At 34.6% G+C, this 18,242-nt stretch overlaps 2 protein-coding genes across 2 annotated transcripts; one reads left to right on the top strand and one right to left on the bottom strand.

Annotated features, from left to right (window-relative positions):
- Positions 1–738: 738 nt before the first annotated feature.
- LOC115968450 lies at positions 739–1,649 on the bottom strand. The gene is made up of 2 exons (XM_031087848.1): positions 1,588–1,649; positions 739–1,363 (listed from the first exon to the last, which is right to left on the bottom strand). The coding sequence occupies exons 1-2, from the start codon at positions 1,647–1,649 to the stop codon at positions 739–741; spliced, it is 687 nt and encodes a 228-aa protein (XP_030943708.1).
- Positions 1,650–4,202: 2,553 nt separating this feature from the next.
- Positions 4,203–9,057, top strand: LOC115968728 (DEAD-box ATP-dependent RNA helicase 17). Its single transcript, XM_031088217.1, has 10 exons — positions 4,203–4,408; positions 4,575–4,647; positions 4,744–4,853; positions 5,266–5,409; positions 5,513–5,621; positions 5,741–6,099; positions 6,178–6,251; positions 7,273–7,577; positions 8,139–8,385; positions 8,523–9,057. The coding sequence occupies exons 1-10, from the start codon at positions 4,264–4,266 to the stop codon at positions 8,784–8,786; spliced, it is 1,830 nt and encodes a 609-aa protein (XP_030944077.1). The 5' UTR covers positions 4,203–4,263; the 3' UTR covers positions 8,787–9,057.
- Positions 9,058–18,242: the final 9,185 nt, after the last annotated feature.

The raw sequence follows: 18,242 nt of genomic DNA, 5'->3' as shown, positions 1-18,242 counted from the left end.
TACACGATCATAGGCCTTACTCATATCTAGTTTTATGGCCATATAGCTATGGCTACCAGAATTATATCTTTGCAAGCAATGTAAAGTCTCAAATGCCACCATAATGTTATCAAAAATTAATCTATCCTTAGTAAAAGTAGATTGGTGTTCTGTAATGATGAAGGGTAGTATTTTCTTCAAACGGTTGGCTAAAACTTTGGAAAAGATTTTATACAACACATTGCAAAGGCTTATGGGGCAGTATTGGTGAACATGCTCGGGGGAATTAATCTTTGGGATAAGTGTAATAAAAGTATGGTTTAGGGGAGTTGGTAGAGTACCTTAATTTAACCACGTCAAAATGGAGGAGGTGACATCATGGTTGACTGTGCCCCAAAAGTGTTGATAAAATAAGGGGCATTTTCCATCTGACCCAGGAGCTTTTAGAGGAGTCATTTGTTGCAAAGCTACATGAACTTCACTTGCTTCAAAGGCACGGCTTAGTGAAGAATTCATCTCATCCGTAATCACAGTTGGTACATACTTCAACACCCTTGAAAACCCATTATGTTTCGATGAAGAAAAAAGTGTGTTGTAGTAACCTACAAAAACCGATGCTATCTCCTCCACGTGATCTCTCCATAAACCTTCTCCATCTCTAACTCCCTCAATTAAATTTTTCCTATACCTCTTCATTGCACAACTCTGGAAATATTTTGTATTTTTATCCTCTTGCCTTGCCCATAGTAGCCTCGACCTTTAGGCCCACATAGTTGCCTCCCTATCCCTTAATACTTCAATCCCTTTCTTCAACTGCCTAACCCGAGCATTATCCCCACTTAGGACAGCCTCACCTTCGGCCTTGAGGAGTAAAATCCTCAATTTTTCCAATTCCCTCCACACATTCCCAAATACATTCCTATTCCACCAACTTAAATCCCTACCACACTTTTCTACTCTTTGTAAAATTCCCTCATTAGATTCGGTGACACTAGAATTATGCCACACGGCTTCAACAATCTCATTACAACTCGGATTGGATAGCCACATTTCCTCAAACCGAAACAACTTCTTTCTTTTGTGAGGATCCAAACCCGAAAAGATAATGTGGAGAGGGATATGATCTAATGAGTGACAATGTAAATGGTGAACCTTCGTGACAGGAAATTTTAAGAGCCAACTATTTATGGCTAATCCTCTATCTAGTCTTTCCCATATTGAGCTTCCATTCTCAAAGTGCCTAGCCCATGTGAATTTAGGACCTACATATCCCAAATCCATAAATCCACATTCATCAATTACTTCTCTAAAAAATTGCATTTGATTGTGAGGCCTAATTCCACCTCCCACCTTCTGATCTTGTCTAATGATCTCATTAAAATCCCTAATGCATAACCATGGAGTATTAGATTGAGAGTTGAGATACCTAAGTTGATCTCATGCTTCAATTCTTCTTGTTGTCTTGGGTTAACCATAAAAACTCGTCAAATGCCATTCATTATTTGAATCCTTATCGATGACTGCATCAATATAATACTTTGAAGATCCCACTACTGTCAGATTGATCGAAGACTTCCAAAATAAAGCCAATCCACCACCTATACCTACCCTTGGGACCACCCATCAATGATCATGCTCAATACTTCTTTGTACAATTTCCAATCTCGCATCATTTGCAAGTATCTCGGCCAAAAACACTACATAAGGATCTTTTGCCCGTGTGATTTCCACAAGCTTTCTTCTTGTACGTAGGTTCCCAAGCCCACAACAATTCCATACCAAGCAACTCATTGCTTCTAGTAGGGCTGATGATCAGCCTCCGCCAATATAAATAAAACTCCATCGTCTTTCTGAGAAGCCTGGAATTGCTTAAAAGGAAATTTTGAGAAATCATCTGAAGTCCAAGGTTGTCTTTTCTTTCCTGTGGTAAATTAAGTAGGTGGGATTTTAGTTAGTGTTGGTAGCCTACTTCTGCGTGTCCAAGAAGGAAGAACACACCCCTACACAATATTTTTTGAAACCCTATCAGGCACGTGAGGAGGCGATGCTTCATTTGGTTGACTTGGACTTGTTTCACTTGGAATGTCACGTGGCTTAGAGACCCCAAGTGTATCCAGACCCTTTCCTAACTCCTCTGACTTTTGTGACTCTTCATCCACCTTCTTTAAGTCCAGTTCAATCCCATTTGGACAGCTGGACATCCCATTTAAATCGGGATTTAAAGGCAGCGAAGATAACAGACATGCATAATCAATGGGATTCATTCCATTTTGGCTGTTACACATTGATTGCTTATCAGCTCCTTGCATGTAACGTTCAGTGCCGTTTGGGTCACGCTTCGGTTCGGACTGGTTCTGCGGGAATGGTGGCTCCTCTTCCATCAGTTGAGATGCATGTCTGGCTTTCATGTTCATCTTCCTTGTAGAGTAGTAATCTGGCACCATAATAGTATGTTTTTTGGAGAACATAAATGGGGAAGCACGTAAGCTGGATCCGAACTCCTTTTGATCATTCCTTAGAGTCCCTTTGCTTTCAATCCAAATCTCATAGTCCCTATCGTCGTGAGTAAGTCAGCCACACCAATAACAGATGTTTGGCAATCTTTCGTATTTGAATGAGACCCATACTTGCTTGTCATCTTTCAATGAGATAAGTCGACCTCTGCATAAAGGCATTGTGATATCTACTGATACTTTTACACGAATAAAGTTGCCCCTATCGTAAACCTTTGAATTAGACTACTTGATAACTTCACCCATCACTTCGCATATTTTTTCCGCCGCCTCAATGGTCATATACCTCATTGGGAGTCCATGGACTTGTACCCAAAAGGTAGTCCTATCATACTTGATATCCTCGAGTGGTCGATCATTGTCACAGCGCTGCATAACAACCAAGTGCTTATCGAAACTCCACAGCTCGCTACCCATAATTCTGTCTACATCCTCTTTGTCTTCGAAAGAAAACAAAATCTTATGACCACCAATATGTTGAATTTTGAAGCCCCTTCTTGCTCGCCACAAAGGTGTAAAAGTTCTAGCAATCATTTCAGCATTTAGAGCTCTTTTGGTAAGAAAATTTGCTGCAATGGAGAAGGTTTTGACACTCTCCTTTGGTGTAAGGCAACATCCTGGCCCTTCTCTCTCAGATAGGGAAAGGCGTGTCCAAAATTGTGCAAGTCCTCCATAGAGATTGGCTGAAGGCCCTGTTTATTTCCTTGAAATCTATTTCCCAAACCCCTAAAAAACAAAAAAAAAAACCAACCGCAAGCTGAGGAATACACTTGGTATTCCAGGGAACCTAACAGTACCTTCAGATGAAGGGAACAATCAATTCTACAGTGCAAGAGAGGGCAGAAGTACAAACTGAGCTCTCAAGCAGCAGATAAACTTTTTCTATCCAATGTAGCCATTTTTAACCTTAATTAAATTTAAATCTATACATTTTTATATTTTAAATGTAAGTAGGTCCTCTTTGAAGTCTTCAAAACAAGTGTTACAACACCCTATTAATAAAAACCTTAGAAAAAATTGTATTTTCAGGACGAGCACTTGGTTCATTTGATATACTTGTCATTGAATAAACATATTCGAATAATGTATACACCCAAAAGAAATAAATCCATCAAAAACAAATAATCAAAGGATATTTGTATAATATACCTAAATTTATAGTAACTCATTATAAACAATAAATTAAAACAAATATTGTGGATCTAGTTAGCTCAAATGGTAAAATATCTGATGATTGAATAAGAGCTAAAAATCAATTGGTGTTTTGGTTTGATAATAAAGAGCTATCATCAAGAATAGATCCTATAAGTTGAAACTTTCTATAAAAAAAAAGAATAGGAAAATGCCTTGCTATCTTACATTTTATGAACATATAATTAATTTATATATTCATTTTTTTTCCTCAATGAATTTTTTGTATCATCCCTAAAATATTCATTTTCCCTCAAAACTCTTACAACCATCACTCCTTCTATCTATGTAAAATATTTTTAATTAATATTTTAAAAAATTAAATAAAAATTCTGATTTTTTTAGAACCAAAATTCTTAATTTCATAGTTGATAATTGAATGGGCTTTTTTTTTTTTTTTTTTTTTTTTTTCAACAAAGTAAAGGTGTACATTTCAAAAAGAAAAAAGAAAAAAAGAAAAGAAAAAAGTAAAGGTGTTAATGGGCTTGGAAGCCCAGGAAAATTAACCCCACAATAGAACCCAACCCTACCTACGCCATTCTCACTCTCACCATTGAACCCTTCTCAATTCTCAGTAGTCATGGCGACAACGAAGAAGAGAAGCGAAAACCCCACAAAAACAAAAGACGCAGAGACTAAGAAGAACACCAACAACAACGAGATTTTCGCATCATGCTCTTTCTCCAGCCTCGGTCTCCACTCCTCCTTATGCGACCAGCTCCGAGGTTTGTGTCTCTCTCTTCTCGTACCTTGTCTGACACAAATAAATTACATACATAGAACCAAGCAAGCAAGCAAGAAATTGTACCCCAAAAGCAAAATGAACCTTTTTGTTGTCTTAGTAATCGCAAAACACACGGCTTGTTAATTGTTAGTATATTGTAAAAACAGACAGGATGGGCTTCGAAGCTCCCACGTTGGTACAAGCCCAAGCCATTCCAGTTATTCTCTCTGGCCGTCATGTGTATGCTTCTCTTCTTACATTGTTTTGTTTTTTTGGGTTCATATAATATTTGGAGAATTGGGGTGTTATTGTTTCTTTAACTAAAGCACTTTGTAGACTTGTGAATGCTGCTACTGGTACTGGAAAAACTATTGCGTACTTGGCTCCAATCATTCATCACTTGCAGGGAAAACAACCTCGTATTCAGCGTTCTGATGGAACTTTCGGTACATTTCTCTGTCTTTCTTTACTGGGTCAGCTTTATTCTCACCACTCTCTAATCTTGCAATGTATGCTTAATTGTTGAGCTCCTCCATTTTGTGTTCTGAGGGAAAAGAAGGATAGGAGACCAAAACAAATTACTCTATTTGGGGTTATTAAAATGAAAGTTTGAGTTTTTAGTTGATAGTTCTGACTATATCATACCAAAGTGAAAATCTTTGTAATGAATTTAGAATTTTTTTTTTTTTTTTTTTTTGGGGGGGGGGGGGCGTTAACGGTTTTCTCTCATTTATCAGTTTGGTTTTTGGAAAATGTTTAGCAGTTAGGAATATATTCATTCCAGTCATTGCCATTGTATTTTTTTTTTTTTTTTGGGTGCGTTTGGTTCCTTAGCTTTAGTTTATCTCCTGGTACTAGCGTTGGTCCTTGTCCCAACGCGGGAGCTATGCATGCAGGTTTATGAAATCTTACAGAAGTTATTGCACCGTTTTCATTGGATTGTCCCGGGTTATATAATGGGTGGTGAAAACAGGTCAAAGGAGAAAGCCAGGCTTCGCAAAGGTCAGAATCATGTCTAGTTTTGATATCGATTTTTTATTTCTTTTGTCATATATTTGAACACATCCCTTAATAATATGTTGGATTTTCACCTGGTCCATTTCAGGCATATCTATTCTTGTTGCTACACCTGGGCGCCTCTTGGATCACTTAAAGAATACATCATCATTTTTGCACACTAATATGCGATGGATAATCTTTGACGAAGCTGATATGTATAGTCTAAAATCTCTAGTTGCTATGTTTTTTTATACCATAATATATATAATACTGTTCCACTGATGTATTCTTTTCACGCTATCATGCTGTCATTAACTCTCCCTGTGCTTGACAGGATTTTGGAATTAGGATTTGGGAAAGAAATAGAGGAAATACTAGATCAATTGGGTTCAAGGCCAAATCAGTTTGCTGGCAAAGAGAGTGCTGTTTCATGTAATTCTGAGCCTCAGAGACAGAATTTGCTATTATCGGCTACTTTAAATGAAAAAGTAAATCATCTTGCCAAACTTAGTTTAGAGAATCCTGTTATGATTGGCCTTGATGACAAGAAGATACAGCCTACATTATCATCTGAAGATTTTGAATCTTTGGGATTTGATGTGAATGATGAATTAGAACAGCCTGATAAATTGATTAGCTCTTCAATTGCAGATTTTAGAGTTCCATCTCAATTAGTTCAGAGATATGTGAAAGGTATATGCTGATATAAAGCTTGATTTTGTGAATCTTTACAGCTTTGTATATAAAGGTTCTGATCGAATTTGTATGCAGTACCCTGTGGCTCACGGCTAGTTGTACTTCTTTCCATTCTAAAGCATCTTTTTGAGAGCGGACCTTCCCAAAAGGTAAGATCGCAGTTGAACTTTAGACTTTCATTGTTTTCTGTATCATGTGAGGCTTTATCTTTTGTAATGCTCTAAACTGCTTTAAACTGGATTTGGTGGGTGTAAAGGATTAATAACATGTTAAACTATAGCTGTGTATATCCTTCTTTCACTTATGTTTCTAATACTGTAGGATCTGGAGTGTCTGGTAATTCTGTAATTTGTGATTTATGAAAATTTTCCAGCATAATATTGCGCCCCCCCCCCCCCCCCCCACCCTCCCCACAAAAAAAGAAAAGGAAAGAATAGAATACATAATTAAAATGGAATCCTTGTGTCTGGTCTATTTTGCTTATAGGGAGTTTCCACAGAGCAAAAAGTGAATACTCTTTTCGTTTTGCTTACGTGGGTGTCTAGAGCTCTTGGATAGCTTGACCATTCCCCTGAGTGTATATAGTCCCCCATCCCACACACTAGGGAATTACAGGGATGAATTCCTCGGGGGTGGCCCCAAGATGTTGGCTAGGAGTTTTGAAACCTTGGGAACCACTAGACCAAGCCCTTGATTTATATATATATATATATATATATATATTCGATAGTTACAACAATGAGGGAAGGGATATTTGAACCCTGGCTCTACTCTTAAAGGAGAATAGGCAATGCCACTAGGATACAAGGCTCTAAGTAAATGTAGTATGTGCTGACTTTTCTTGAAGAATTTAATGCCATTCATGTAGTCTGAATATCTTGGTGGCTTATTTTCAAATTTATAGAGTTTCCGATTGTGAATGATGTTATGTTAGAAGACTAGTTTCCAGCCAATCTCAGAGCGCCAATTACATTTTTTCAACTTTCATAAAATGCATTCTTAGAAAAATTGCCATATCCTTACGCATTCCTAACATTTTAAGGAACTTTTTCGATGATAAGTGCATTGGTGCTTTCCAGATTGTTTATACAAGTTTATTTTCATTTCATGGTAAATACATTCTTCTTATGGTTTGATTTGTCTAAGTTCACTCACATACTCATTCTACAGATTGTGGTATTCTTTTCAACATGTGATGCAGTGGATTTTCACTACTCTCTGCTAAGTGAATTCAAACTCTCCCCTAATACACAACCAGAGGAAGAACTAAGACCATTGTTCATTAGAAGTAAAACTTTTCGATTACATGGGAATATGAAGCAGGAGGATAGAAGAACCACATTTCAGGCTTTTAAAACAGAAAAATTAGCTCTTCTCTTATGCACAGATGTTATTGCTAGAGGCGTGGATATTCCAAAAGTTAAATTTATTATACAATATGATTCTCCAGGGGAGGCTACGGAATATGTGCATAGGTATATCAGAGGCTTCTAAGTTCTAACTGCTTCTTTTTCTTTTCTTTTTTTCTTTTTTCTTTTCTTTTTAATTTTAACTTTAGTATTTTCTCTCTGGGTGACTTTTAGTGGTACCAACACTTCTTATGTTTATATCATGGTATGCAGTCTAAGATGACCATTCAATGAATTTTGACTTGGAAATTAGTTGGCAAACATTATGCTATAATTTAACTCTATATATGCTTATGTTATTCACATTAGATTAATGCTTGTGGCGAGCTTGTTACAACATTTCATCTGGTTGAGCATCTCAGAACAGCGGCATCCTAAATAATCATCTGAACATATTTGAAAAATATAGCAAATGGATATTCCCCACTTCTTATTGGACTCCTGCATTACTATTCTCTGATCTGACGTTACATTTAGTGTTCACTGTCATAGAGTTTTATTTCTGAGTACATGAGATTCCCCAGGCTGGGTTTTTAAAATATGTAATCCAGCCAATGCAGTATTTCTTGTTGGTGTTGTATAAATGGTCCATAGGAAGCTTAATCCTCTCTTTGATCCATGATGCAGGGTTGGCAGAACTGCTCGGTTGGGCGAACGAGGAGAGGCATTGTTATTTCTGCAACCAGTTGAAATGGACTATTTAAAAGACTTGGAGAAACATGGCGAGTCTTTAACTGAGTATCCCCTCCTTAAAGTCTTGGATAGTTTCCCATTGTATGATCAGAAGCGCCATGTCAAGAAGTTTCTCACCTTAGACTTACATCCCTGGGTTCTAGCTCTGCAGAAGGCACTTGAATCATTTGTTGTGGCCCAGGTATAATCTTGCACATTGATCCATAATAATGTATTCCCGCAACTTGGGTGGTATATTTGGATGATTACATATTTGATCTTTAATATTATTATGTTGCATTCTAAATCTAACTTTTTTCCTTCTCATCTATGCTTTAGCCAAGCATGAAGAAACTGGCCAAGGACGCTTTTTGCTCCTGGGTCCGTGCATACACTGCCCATCGCGGGGAGCTGAAAAGAATATTTATGGTGAAGAAACTTCATTTAGGGCATGTCGCAAAGAGCTTTGCATTGAAGGAACAACCTTCCTTGGTTGGTAAGTCATTTCAAAACCAACAAAGGAAGAGGAAGAGAGAAGAAAAGCAGAAGGGACTGTCGAGATCGAAAAAGAGGAAATTTGTTGGTAAGAACATGAACAAATAATACAAAGCAGCAAACAGTGACAATTTGAAAGTTGAGAGTTGTACTGCTGCTGAAGCGAGGCTGACCAATTGTTTAGACTTTAGAGCTCTTCCAAAGTCTGTAGCAGACAATGGCTAACAAATGAAGGTTGAGGGTGCGGGACTTGAATAGTTCATTGCCTCCACCCTATTCATTTTGCCATGGGCCAGGTGATTGCATATGCGAAAGGTATTTATTTGTGTATTCAAAGAGTTCAGGAATGACAAAAGGCTTATGTGTACTTCTATAGTCACTTGGGATCTTGCATTGAGATTTGATGATCAAAGTTTTGACACACACAGACAGTTTTAGTTTCCAGCCATGATACACGCAATCCGAAGCATTCTATTTTTACGAGTGATTCTAGGACCACACATTATTTCGCAATTTCTTCGTCACAACTCTAACATGGCAAGCTGTCGGCAATGACATAATGGAACTTGTTCCTTTTGTTAAGCTACTGATATGGCTCAACTACCCTACCCCATGTGCTTTACTATAGCTATAGCTTGTTCCTTTGATAAGCAAGAACCTAAACTCGACAGCATTTTTAGTTGTACTATTTTTCCTATTCCATTATAGTATTTTAGAGATAGTCCAAATCCATGTCATTCCCTAATCTGACATGCTCAAATAATGGTTTGGTTAACAATATAATATCTACTAGTTTTTCCTGACAAGTACAAATCCATTGGGTTCCACTTCCACGAGAGATGTAAACAATTCATGTTAGTTGAAACCTATTACTCTCCTTTTTAAAGGCTTTCTTATTTTGTCTCCGAAAGATTATAGAAAGTGGGAAACCTTTTTGTTTACTATTAATGTCCTTCAAATCATTCAAACTTCTTTGTATGTAAACTATTCTTTCAGCTGAATTAAGCCAATGATGGGCCCAGAAAAAATGTCAGAAAATAGTGGATGGGATGTTGAAATTGCATGAAATAATTGGATATATATATATATATATATCTAAATCTACAGGGTCAAAATCAGAGGCACATGGGCTGAAGGAATGGGCTGGGGCCCAGCAATGCCAGTCCAAACCTAAAGGCATTAAATGCATCGAACGCGTTGACGAATGTAGAACTACAATCATAAACACAAATGATGAAATATCCGAAGTGTACATCCCAACCTCAGGTGAGTTTAGTTTAGCTTCCCTTTGTTGGGTTCTCTTTTGGGCCCACACACAGCTAGACCTCAAAATTAGGCCGGTGTTAATTTCATTTTAGGCCCAGCAACCAGGTTTTGGCCCACTTGACGTCCCCTTTGTCGGGGATACCACCATGTCCAAATTTCTTTCTTGATTCTGACTTTTACTATTTCATTTTGATTTTTTAAAGGTACAATGTATTTATATAATATATATTGAAGTATGAACTCCGTAAAGACTAAGTAAATCCACTTTCATTTCATTCATACAAGTATAAACCTTAATAAATTATAAATAAATAAATAAATAAATAAAGTATCACATTCTGAAAAAAATTTCATTAACTTTTCATAATGAATGAATTTTATAACTTCTTTGAAAAATAGAATAAACATTTAAAAAAAAAAATCAGTGTGTTATAATAAATAAATTACATAAAAAGTAAAACTAAGTATATAAATAGGTCAAGAAACTATCTAATTTTTGCTTACTAAATAATATCCTTGGCAATGGTTTTTTCGAAAGTGACAAAAATTCAAAAAGAAATATCAGTAGTATTAAATTTAAGTACTAAAGTTGTAAAATGTATCTAATTATGGTTATTTCTAAAACACCTGCATAGAGTTGGCAAATGGCAACTGATCAAAAAAGAACATCAATATTATTAATTTAAGTCTGAGAGTTTTTTTTTTTTTTTTTAATTTATTTATTTTTTAGTTTTTTTAACATACCATAGAATTTCAATCAATGGTCATTAGGTGAAGACACTTAATTGATTTTTGGTGTAGGCAAGGTTAAAACCTTAGATTTTTTATTCGACGACAAGAAACTTTACCAGTTAAACTAATTAAAATCTACAAGTATGAACAATTCATATGTATCTAATTGTGGTTATTTTTAAGTTTACCTTTACAATTGCAAACAACTATAAATAGTTAATATATTTGAAATGGAAGTTCAATAAAGGACTAATTAATTCATTATAACTTTTTGTTAAGTGTCCTAATTAGATTGAGAGATGCTACGTCTACAACATTTTTACAACAAATCACGGTGGTTAGTTGTTATTGGTTCAAATTTGAAACTAACACTAAGATTACTTTTTTACCTTAACAATAACAACCAGTAATAACCTGCCACTTAGGATTTGCTGTAAAAATGTTGTAAAAATATTATAGACATATCATTTCTCAATTAGATTTCAAAATTCCACTCTAACTTTATGTGACAAGTGTCTCATTTAAGACTACTTCAAGCCATTTAAAGGAATATTCATGATTCTTCCACCCATTTGAAACTACTTCAAACTCTCTCAAAAAAAAGAAAGAAAAGGAAACTACTTCAAACTCAATAAGTATTAACAAAAATACTTGTATTGCGATTAAAAAAAAAAAAAAAAAGTTAAGAAACGAAAATTAAAAAAACTATTTACATACTAGAATTGAGTAATGTAGTAATTTACTTACTCTAGCAAACAATATTCTTACAAAGTTCTTTTTCTTTTTAAGAGTTGGTAAAAATTCAAAATGAATATTAACAACATTAAACTTTTTTTAAGAGATAATTACAATATGTTTCTAATCCTACAGCTTAAATCCTTTCCCCTAAACCCTCAAACACTTTATATATATAATAACCATAGTAGATCTTAAATTTCTTTAGAAATAAATTGAATTTGCTCATTGACAAATGACAAGATATTCACATGTAATTTTTTTTCAATGTTCAAAAAAATAAATTACATGTGAATTTATTGAGTTGAGTCTATTGATGGCACATTCCGCATTACGAATACGCAAAAAGAACATGGGTGTTGAGTGTTATGCATTTTTTATTACATGATCAATGCATGTTACGATATATTCAAACGCATGGCATTGGCATGTTAACCATTATGCGTCACAGAGAACAAAAGGTTGTAAATAATGTGACTCCCGGAACAACAATTTCATTCATAAATTGATTCCCTTTTTAAAATCAGAAATCCTTTTGATCTTTTCAAGTGTTGTAATGTAAGTATATGTCTGTTTTGGAACTTTTTTTATTTTTATTTTTGTGTGTGTGTGTGAAAGTTTAACAAATGCCTTAAAGGCATTGGTTTAGAAATTATTTTTAAAAACTTTTTATATATAAAAAAAAAGTGGTATTAAAACTTTCTTAAAATTGCCTATTAACAAATGCCTTAAGAACATTAGTTTATCGAACCCTTTTTCTTTTTTCTTGGATGCGAAGGAGCTTAAGTTTTTGGTCACTAAACTCGTGTTATTATTGGCATAACATCATTTTTTGTGAACACCCCCCCTCCCACAGAGAGAGAGAGAGAGAGAGAGAGAGAGAGAGAGAGAGAGAGAGAGAGAGAGAGAGAGAGAGAGAGAGAGAGAGAGAGAGAGAGAGAGAGAGAGAGAGAGAGAGAGAGAAGTGACTAAAATAAACTTTTGGCTCTTCAAATTTTGGGTTGTTTCTATTTGGCCATCTAAGTTGATGACTCTTCATGTTTGGTTCTATTTTCATATTGACCATACCATCCATTTTTGTAAGTAATTAGGAGAAACTTGGTATTATATGGATGACGTCTCTTAATTAATGGAAACTATTTATTTGGTATTTGATGATCAGACTACTAACAAAAATGGATGGCATGACCTATACAAGAATAGATTAAATCAAAACATGAATGGCCAAAAACAAATTAAAATGTAAAGAACCAAAATGAAAAACTTAAGACTTTAATTGGCAAAAATGCGCTTTAGTTTAAAGAAATAATAAGCAAAAGAAGAGAGTACTTTTGGCTTGCTCATTGCTAATGATTTAGGGATAGAGTTTACTGAAAAACTTGGTAGGCCAAACCAACAATAGGAAGATGACTCACTTAAAATGATTATATACTGTAAGGACCAAGTTTGAACTTCTAGCCCAACATGTGGATGGACTTCGGCTCAAAAAGCCCAAAACAATGAATTTGTAGAGAATGGATTAGAAAAACTGGGCTTCAGTTGATCTCACAATCAATAGGATAAGTTTGATGATAACAAAAGGAAATTAGACAATAGTAATATGAAGAAAATATGTCCTCGGCGAATTCCGAGGACACTAATTCTGATATATAGTTCTTGAGTTACGTTACAGATTTGGTTATGGATTGCTACAATGTTTTCTCTCTCTATGTTCTCGATCCCCCCTTCTTCTTCTTTTTCTCCTCCTTTTTATACTGTCTTTTCTTTTTCATATATCCCCTCCACGTGCTTGCTAGATCGTCGGCGTGAATACTTGTCCCATCAGTAATACTGATAAGTCTTCATATAGTAGCTGTAAGGCTGAAATGCACTGTTCAGATATTATTTCCACATTAATGCGGCCAGGGAGTTAGCTAGAATGCATTTAATGCGGAGGTGGCAGCTTTCTCTTTAGATATTTAGGTCTTTCCCTTGCCTGATGCTTCTACAATGCTCATCAACACCAACGAGATTTTCTAGTGAGGTCACTTTGAGCAACAGACACCTTCTTCTGACCTCAGCAATGGTCGGTCGAGGGTGCCTTTATCCTCGACCCCTTTGTTTGGGTCCTTTTGATTAGAACTATCCTTTATTTACTAACTCAGTCTTTTCTAACAAAGATGTTTCTTCTTCGGGCAATCTTCCGTCCTTGGATAGGCCCCAGGCCTGAAATTTAAACCAACTGTTGGACTCCTAAGCCCAATATCCCCACATATACAATCACTTAAGTGTGGTTTAGTAAGTGAACACGTATAAGTCATCTTCTTATCTTTGTTCATGATTTAAATTCAAGGTATTCATGCATACAAGGTTCAATATAGAGCCGCTATGAATATAGTTACCATCCACTATAAGCCTTGTGTTAGTTATATTGACTAAAAATTAAAAAGGAAAAAATTTGTGTCCAAACTAATTTGAAGTTATTTTTCTCCTACCTATTGCATAGTGATTGAAAAGACAATTCATGTGTAGTTTAATCATATGTCTCTTTTAATAAGTCATACGATTTGTTTAAACAATATATATGAATAATCTTATAAATAACTACGTAATACATTGAAAAAAAATAGTTTCATACTTGTTTGGAATCAAAATTTGTCCAAATTAAAATCTTAAAAAGTAAAAGTATAACTATCATATATGTTGATGAAAATATTACAAATAAAATCCAACATAACTAGCGACATGTGGTGATGAAATTAAGAAACCAAAAGTGGCTTTATTGTCAAATGTAGTTATTCATTTCTCATGATGTTTCAATGTCTCCAGTGGTATACAATCATAACAGGGATTAATCATAGTGGATATACAACTTTTATGAGATGTCCTAACGAATGAGTACTAAATATATTAATATTTGTTTTCACTTTTCGGTGTGTCTTTGATGCATAATAAGACACTTTACATTGGAACAGTTCAACAGTATATGACCTAGAGGTTGACCTCATAAAAGAGAATAATAGAGTAGAATTATTGAAATGTATTGCATTCGATGTTTGTCAACATGTCAGTAGACTCATTACTACACCATAAAATTTGGGCAACCATTCAATAACAAAAACTGGCCGAAATTTATGGTGGCCTATTAAATTATAAGCCTTTTTTTTCATAAATGAAAAGCAGGGGATATAAAGTCATCTACTAATTTAACACTCAAGATTAAAATCTAGAAACAAACACAAGCCAAAATATCGTATGTTACGAATGCTTTAAAATCAATATTTTTTGACCTTATGATAAGGACGGGAAATCATTAGATTATTTGTCAAACACACACACATATATATATATATATACATATATTTTAATTCATTAAAAAAATAGATATAGATTATATATATATATATATATATATATATAGGCAAACATAAGCATATTATTAGATTGAAATTAATTATTACATGGATTGGGCACTTAATAATCATATTCATCTTTCTTTTGTAACAAAAAAAATAAAAATAAAATAAAAACTATTAAGAGATCTATGATTTAGTGGTATTGTCAAATTCTCCCATGAAAAAGAATTCATGTTCAAATTTTCCCTTTCCCACCTGATTATAAGGGAAAAACAATTTGGAGTTCATCCTCATGGAATGATTTTTTTTTTTTTTTTTTTGATGAACAGAAAAAAGGGTAGGGGCGACTTGAGTTGGTATCTTCCACATAGGCATGACTATAATGACACCCTATCCGCTAGGCCCTAACCTACCGGAGTTGGAGATCTAAATAAGTCATAACTGTGCACCCAGCCTTAGATGCTAGTGAGCAAGAGCCGAGAGCATGAGGTTATTATAAGAAGATAATGAAAGGATATTACTCACAATGAACTTCAAAATCATACTGAAAAAATGGATTACAATTCTTTAAAGTTCCTAGGGTAATTCATCATGAAATTCCTAAAATCTTCTCCATCCATTTCAAAATAAGTGGATTGAATTTTTCCACTTCATCAATAATTTAAAGAGATACCAAAATGGTTATAGTCAACATTTTTTAAACTCAAATGACAGTATATCATTTTTTAATATAATTTTGAAGAAATAGATATAAATTGATATTATAAGGACAAAATTGAAAATTTACTTATATATATATGTGTGTGTGGGGCCCGGCCCAAAAATAATGGGCTAGTCCAAATTCAGGCCCGTTCGAGGAGCGTCCTATCCGAAGAGAAACCACAAGATAAAGCATTAGTCCCAATAGCGCTAAGGAAACCTGTCCGAGGAGTAACTCCTCCTCGGACATTACGAAACCCAGACGAGGAACTCTCCCCAACCATTTTAGTTCATCCTCCCAACATATAAAACGAATAAAATCCAAAATATCTCATGGAAAGCTGCCACCACCACATTAATTGCGCCCCAACCACCCTCTTGGCCGCATTAATGAGGAAAATACCCCTGAACAGTACTACCTTGACTTCTGCAACTCACAAAGGGAGTGATAAGGGCGTCTGATGGGACAGGTGCTCAAGTAGATGCTTAGATGATCAACAAGTGTAAGGTTAAGATGAGAAGATGAGAGCTATATAATGTAGTGGAGTCCCTTAAAGTAAAGGGACGGAAAAACTGTATTCGAGACTAAAGAAATAGAATCATACGTTAGAGATCCCTCCTTGTGTTTTTATCTTCTGTAACAATATTGTCCATGTATCAGACCGAATAGGCTCACTGAGGCTAAATTCTTTAACCCATCCTCTACAAATATTTATTGTGGGTTGCGTCTTGGGCCAAAGCCTGATCAATAGAATTTGGGTCAGGAAAATCGTGCAACCACAATATGTATATAAATAATATGAAGGGTTAGTAGAGGAGAGCGAAGGGAAATGTTTATCCCTTCCCCTATTTGGAAGTTTTAAAAATTAAATAGAGGATGAGGTATAGATGTCCCTCCTCCTTATTTGAATCTTTTAAAAACTAAAATGTGAAGTAAATGAAACAGTAAGACATCATATAAACTGAAAATTATACTGATCTTTTGTTCAATTTATATAAATAAATATAAATTGAAAATTGAAAATTTATTATTATTTTTAATATAAGCGAAAACCTTCCTCTCTCATCCTCTTTCTAATTTGGGAAATTAAAATTGAAGGGTTTACCTCTCTAAAGCTCCTTAAATCTCTTCCCTAACATTGCATTTGGGAAAGGAAAAAGGGGAGAGAAGAGAAGAGAAGAGAAAAATGGGATTTTCACTGTTTGACAGGTAAAAAGAAAGAGAAATAGGAAAGAAAATGAATCAACTAGGCCCACATTTTCATTTTTGCCCAAATTGAGTGGACATGGAAAGAAAATTCTAGTTAAAAAACATAGTTGTAAAGTTTGACTTTTAACCCTTCCAAAATTACACTTTTGTTCATTACTTTAAATTCATCTCTTTTCTTTCTAAGGGTATAAAAGTAATATACATATATATTTCTTTCCATTTATCTTCTCTTTACAAATCAAACAAAAGAAATCTTCTTTTTTCTTTTCTCTTTTCTCTTTTCATCCCTTATCCAAATTCCAAACATAGATAAGAGAAGTGTTTTTCTTTTATTTTCTTTCACGTTTCTTTTTCTTTACTCATTTCTTTTTTCTTGATCTCTAACCTCATTTTCAACCAAACGAAGTCTAACAATAAATAAATAAATTTAAAATCTTATCCCCTCTCCCCTATTCCCCCTCTTCGATCTCTACCTCCATGTAAACACAAGAGAAAATTTTCTCATTTCTCCATCTAAGTATCTATATAAATTATTAAACAAGCTAAGCTTTTAGGTTAGAAAAAAGAAAGAAAGTTAGATAATGATTATGGTGGTGCAGCTCGTGCTACACGTCAGACGATGGACCACAATAATTCTAGTACTAGCTACTATTTTCTCCAAACGGAGCCGATACTAAAAACCCAGCAATAATCACACTCCCACGTGAATGACAATAATAGCATGCAATTTGAATACTCCTATTTTTTTTTTTTTAATTAAAGGGGTTGTCGGTGTGTTACATTTAAAAATAAATACTTTAGGGTATACCCTACAGAGACTCTTCAATTTGTAAGAAAAAAAAACAGTGTTAAAAAAAAAAAAATTAAATGTGTGCGCTGAGAAGTGAGAATATGAGAGATGAGAAGCGTGGAAGTGTGACTCATAAGGGGGACAAGGGCAATGATAATTACAGTCCTTTATTTTCATAAGTTTGGGACACTTTGAAGTGAAGGTTTCCTCTAAACATTCATCTAAGCCGTGAATCTCGCTTCTTTGCTTGCCCTATGGGATTCTTTTATTGAGTTTGTACTCAATGTTCACTGTATGTTACCTAGAATTGTACGTTTTTCAGATTTTCTTAATTACTTGGTCTACTACTCTTCAATTTGTCCATCCATGCACTGTTTATGCCTTTTTTTAAACGAAGAGGACAACCTAATTTTTTTTGTAGTTGGTGTTGATCACCTTTCGTTTTGTTTTATACTTCATTGTGTATTAATTAATTCATTCATAAACTACTAAGTACTACCTAATGCATCTAATGCATTGTTTTTTTGATAGCTAGGATGCTACTAATGCATTTGTAATTGCTAATTAATTCGCAATCATGCATGTATGGTAGGAGACCAGGCTCTATTTTGTTAATCGATCTGATTAATTAACAGGTGTTCTTAGAGTATTTGTTAATAAATCATTTAAAGCAAGTTTTGATGCTAGTTTTATGAGAAATATAAAAACTGTCAAAAATCAATTTCTTTTTTCTTTTCTCATAAAAAGTTTCTAAAATTATTTCCTAAACTAATACCTTTAGAGCATCTGTTTACTTT

This window comes from Quercus lobata, chromosome 11 (genome assembly GCF_001633185.2).
Source record: "Quercus lobata isolate SW786 chromosome 11, ValleyOak3.0 Primary Assembly, whole genome shotgun sequence".
NCBI lineage: Eukaryota > Viridiplantae > Streptophyta > Magnoliopsida > Fagales > Fagaceae > Quercus > Quercus lobata.
The sequence above is the reverse complement of the archived record's forward strand: the minus strand, read 5'-3'. Positions and strand labels throughout refer to the sequence as shown.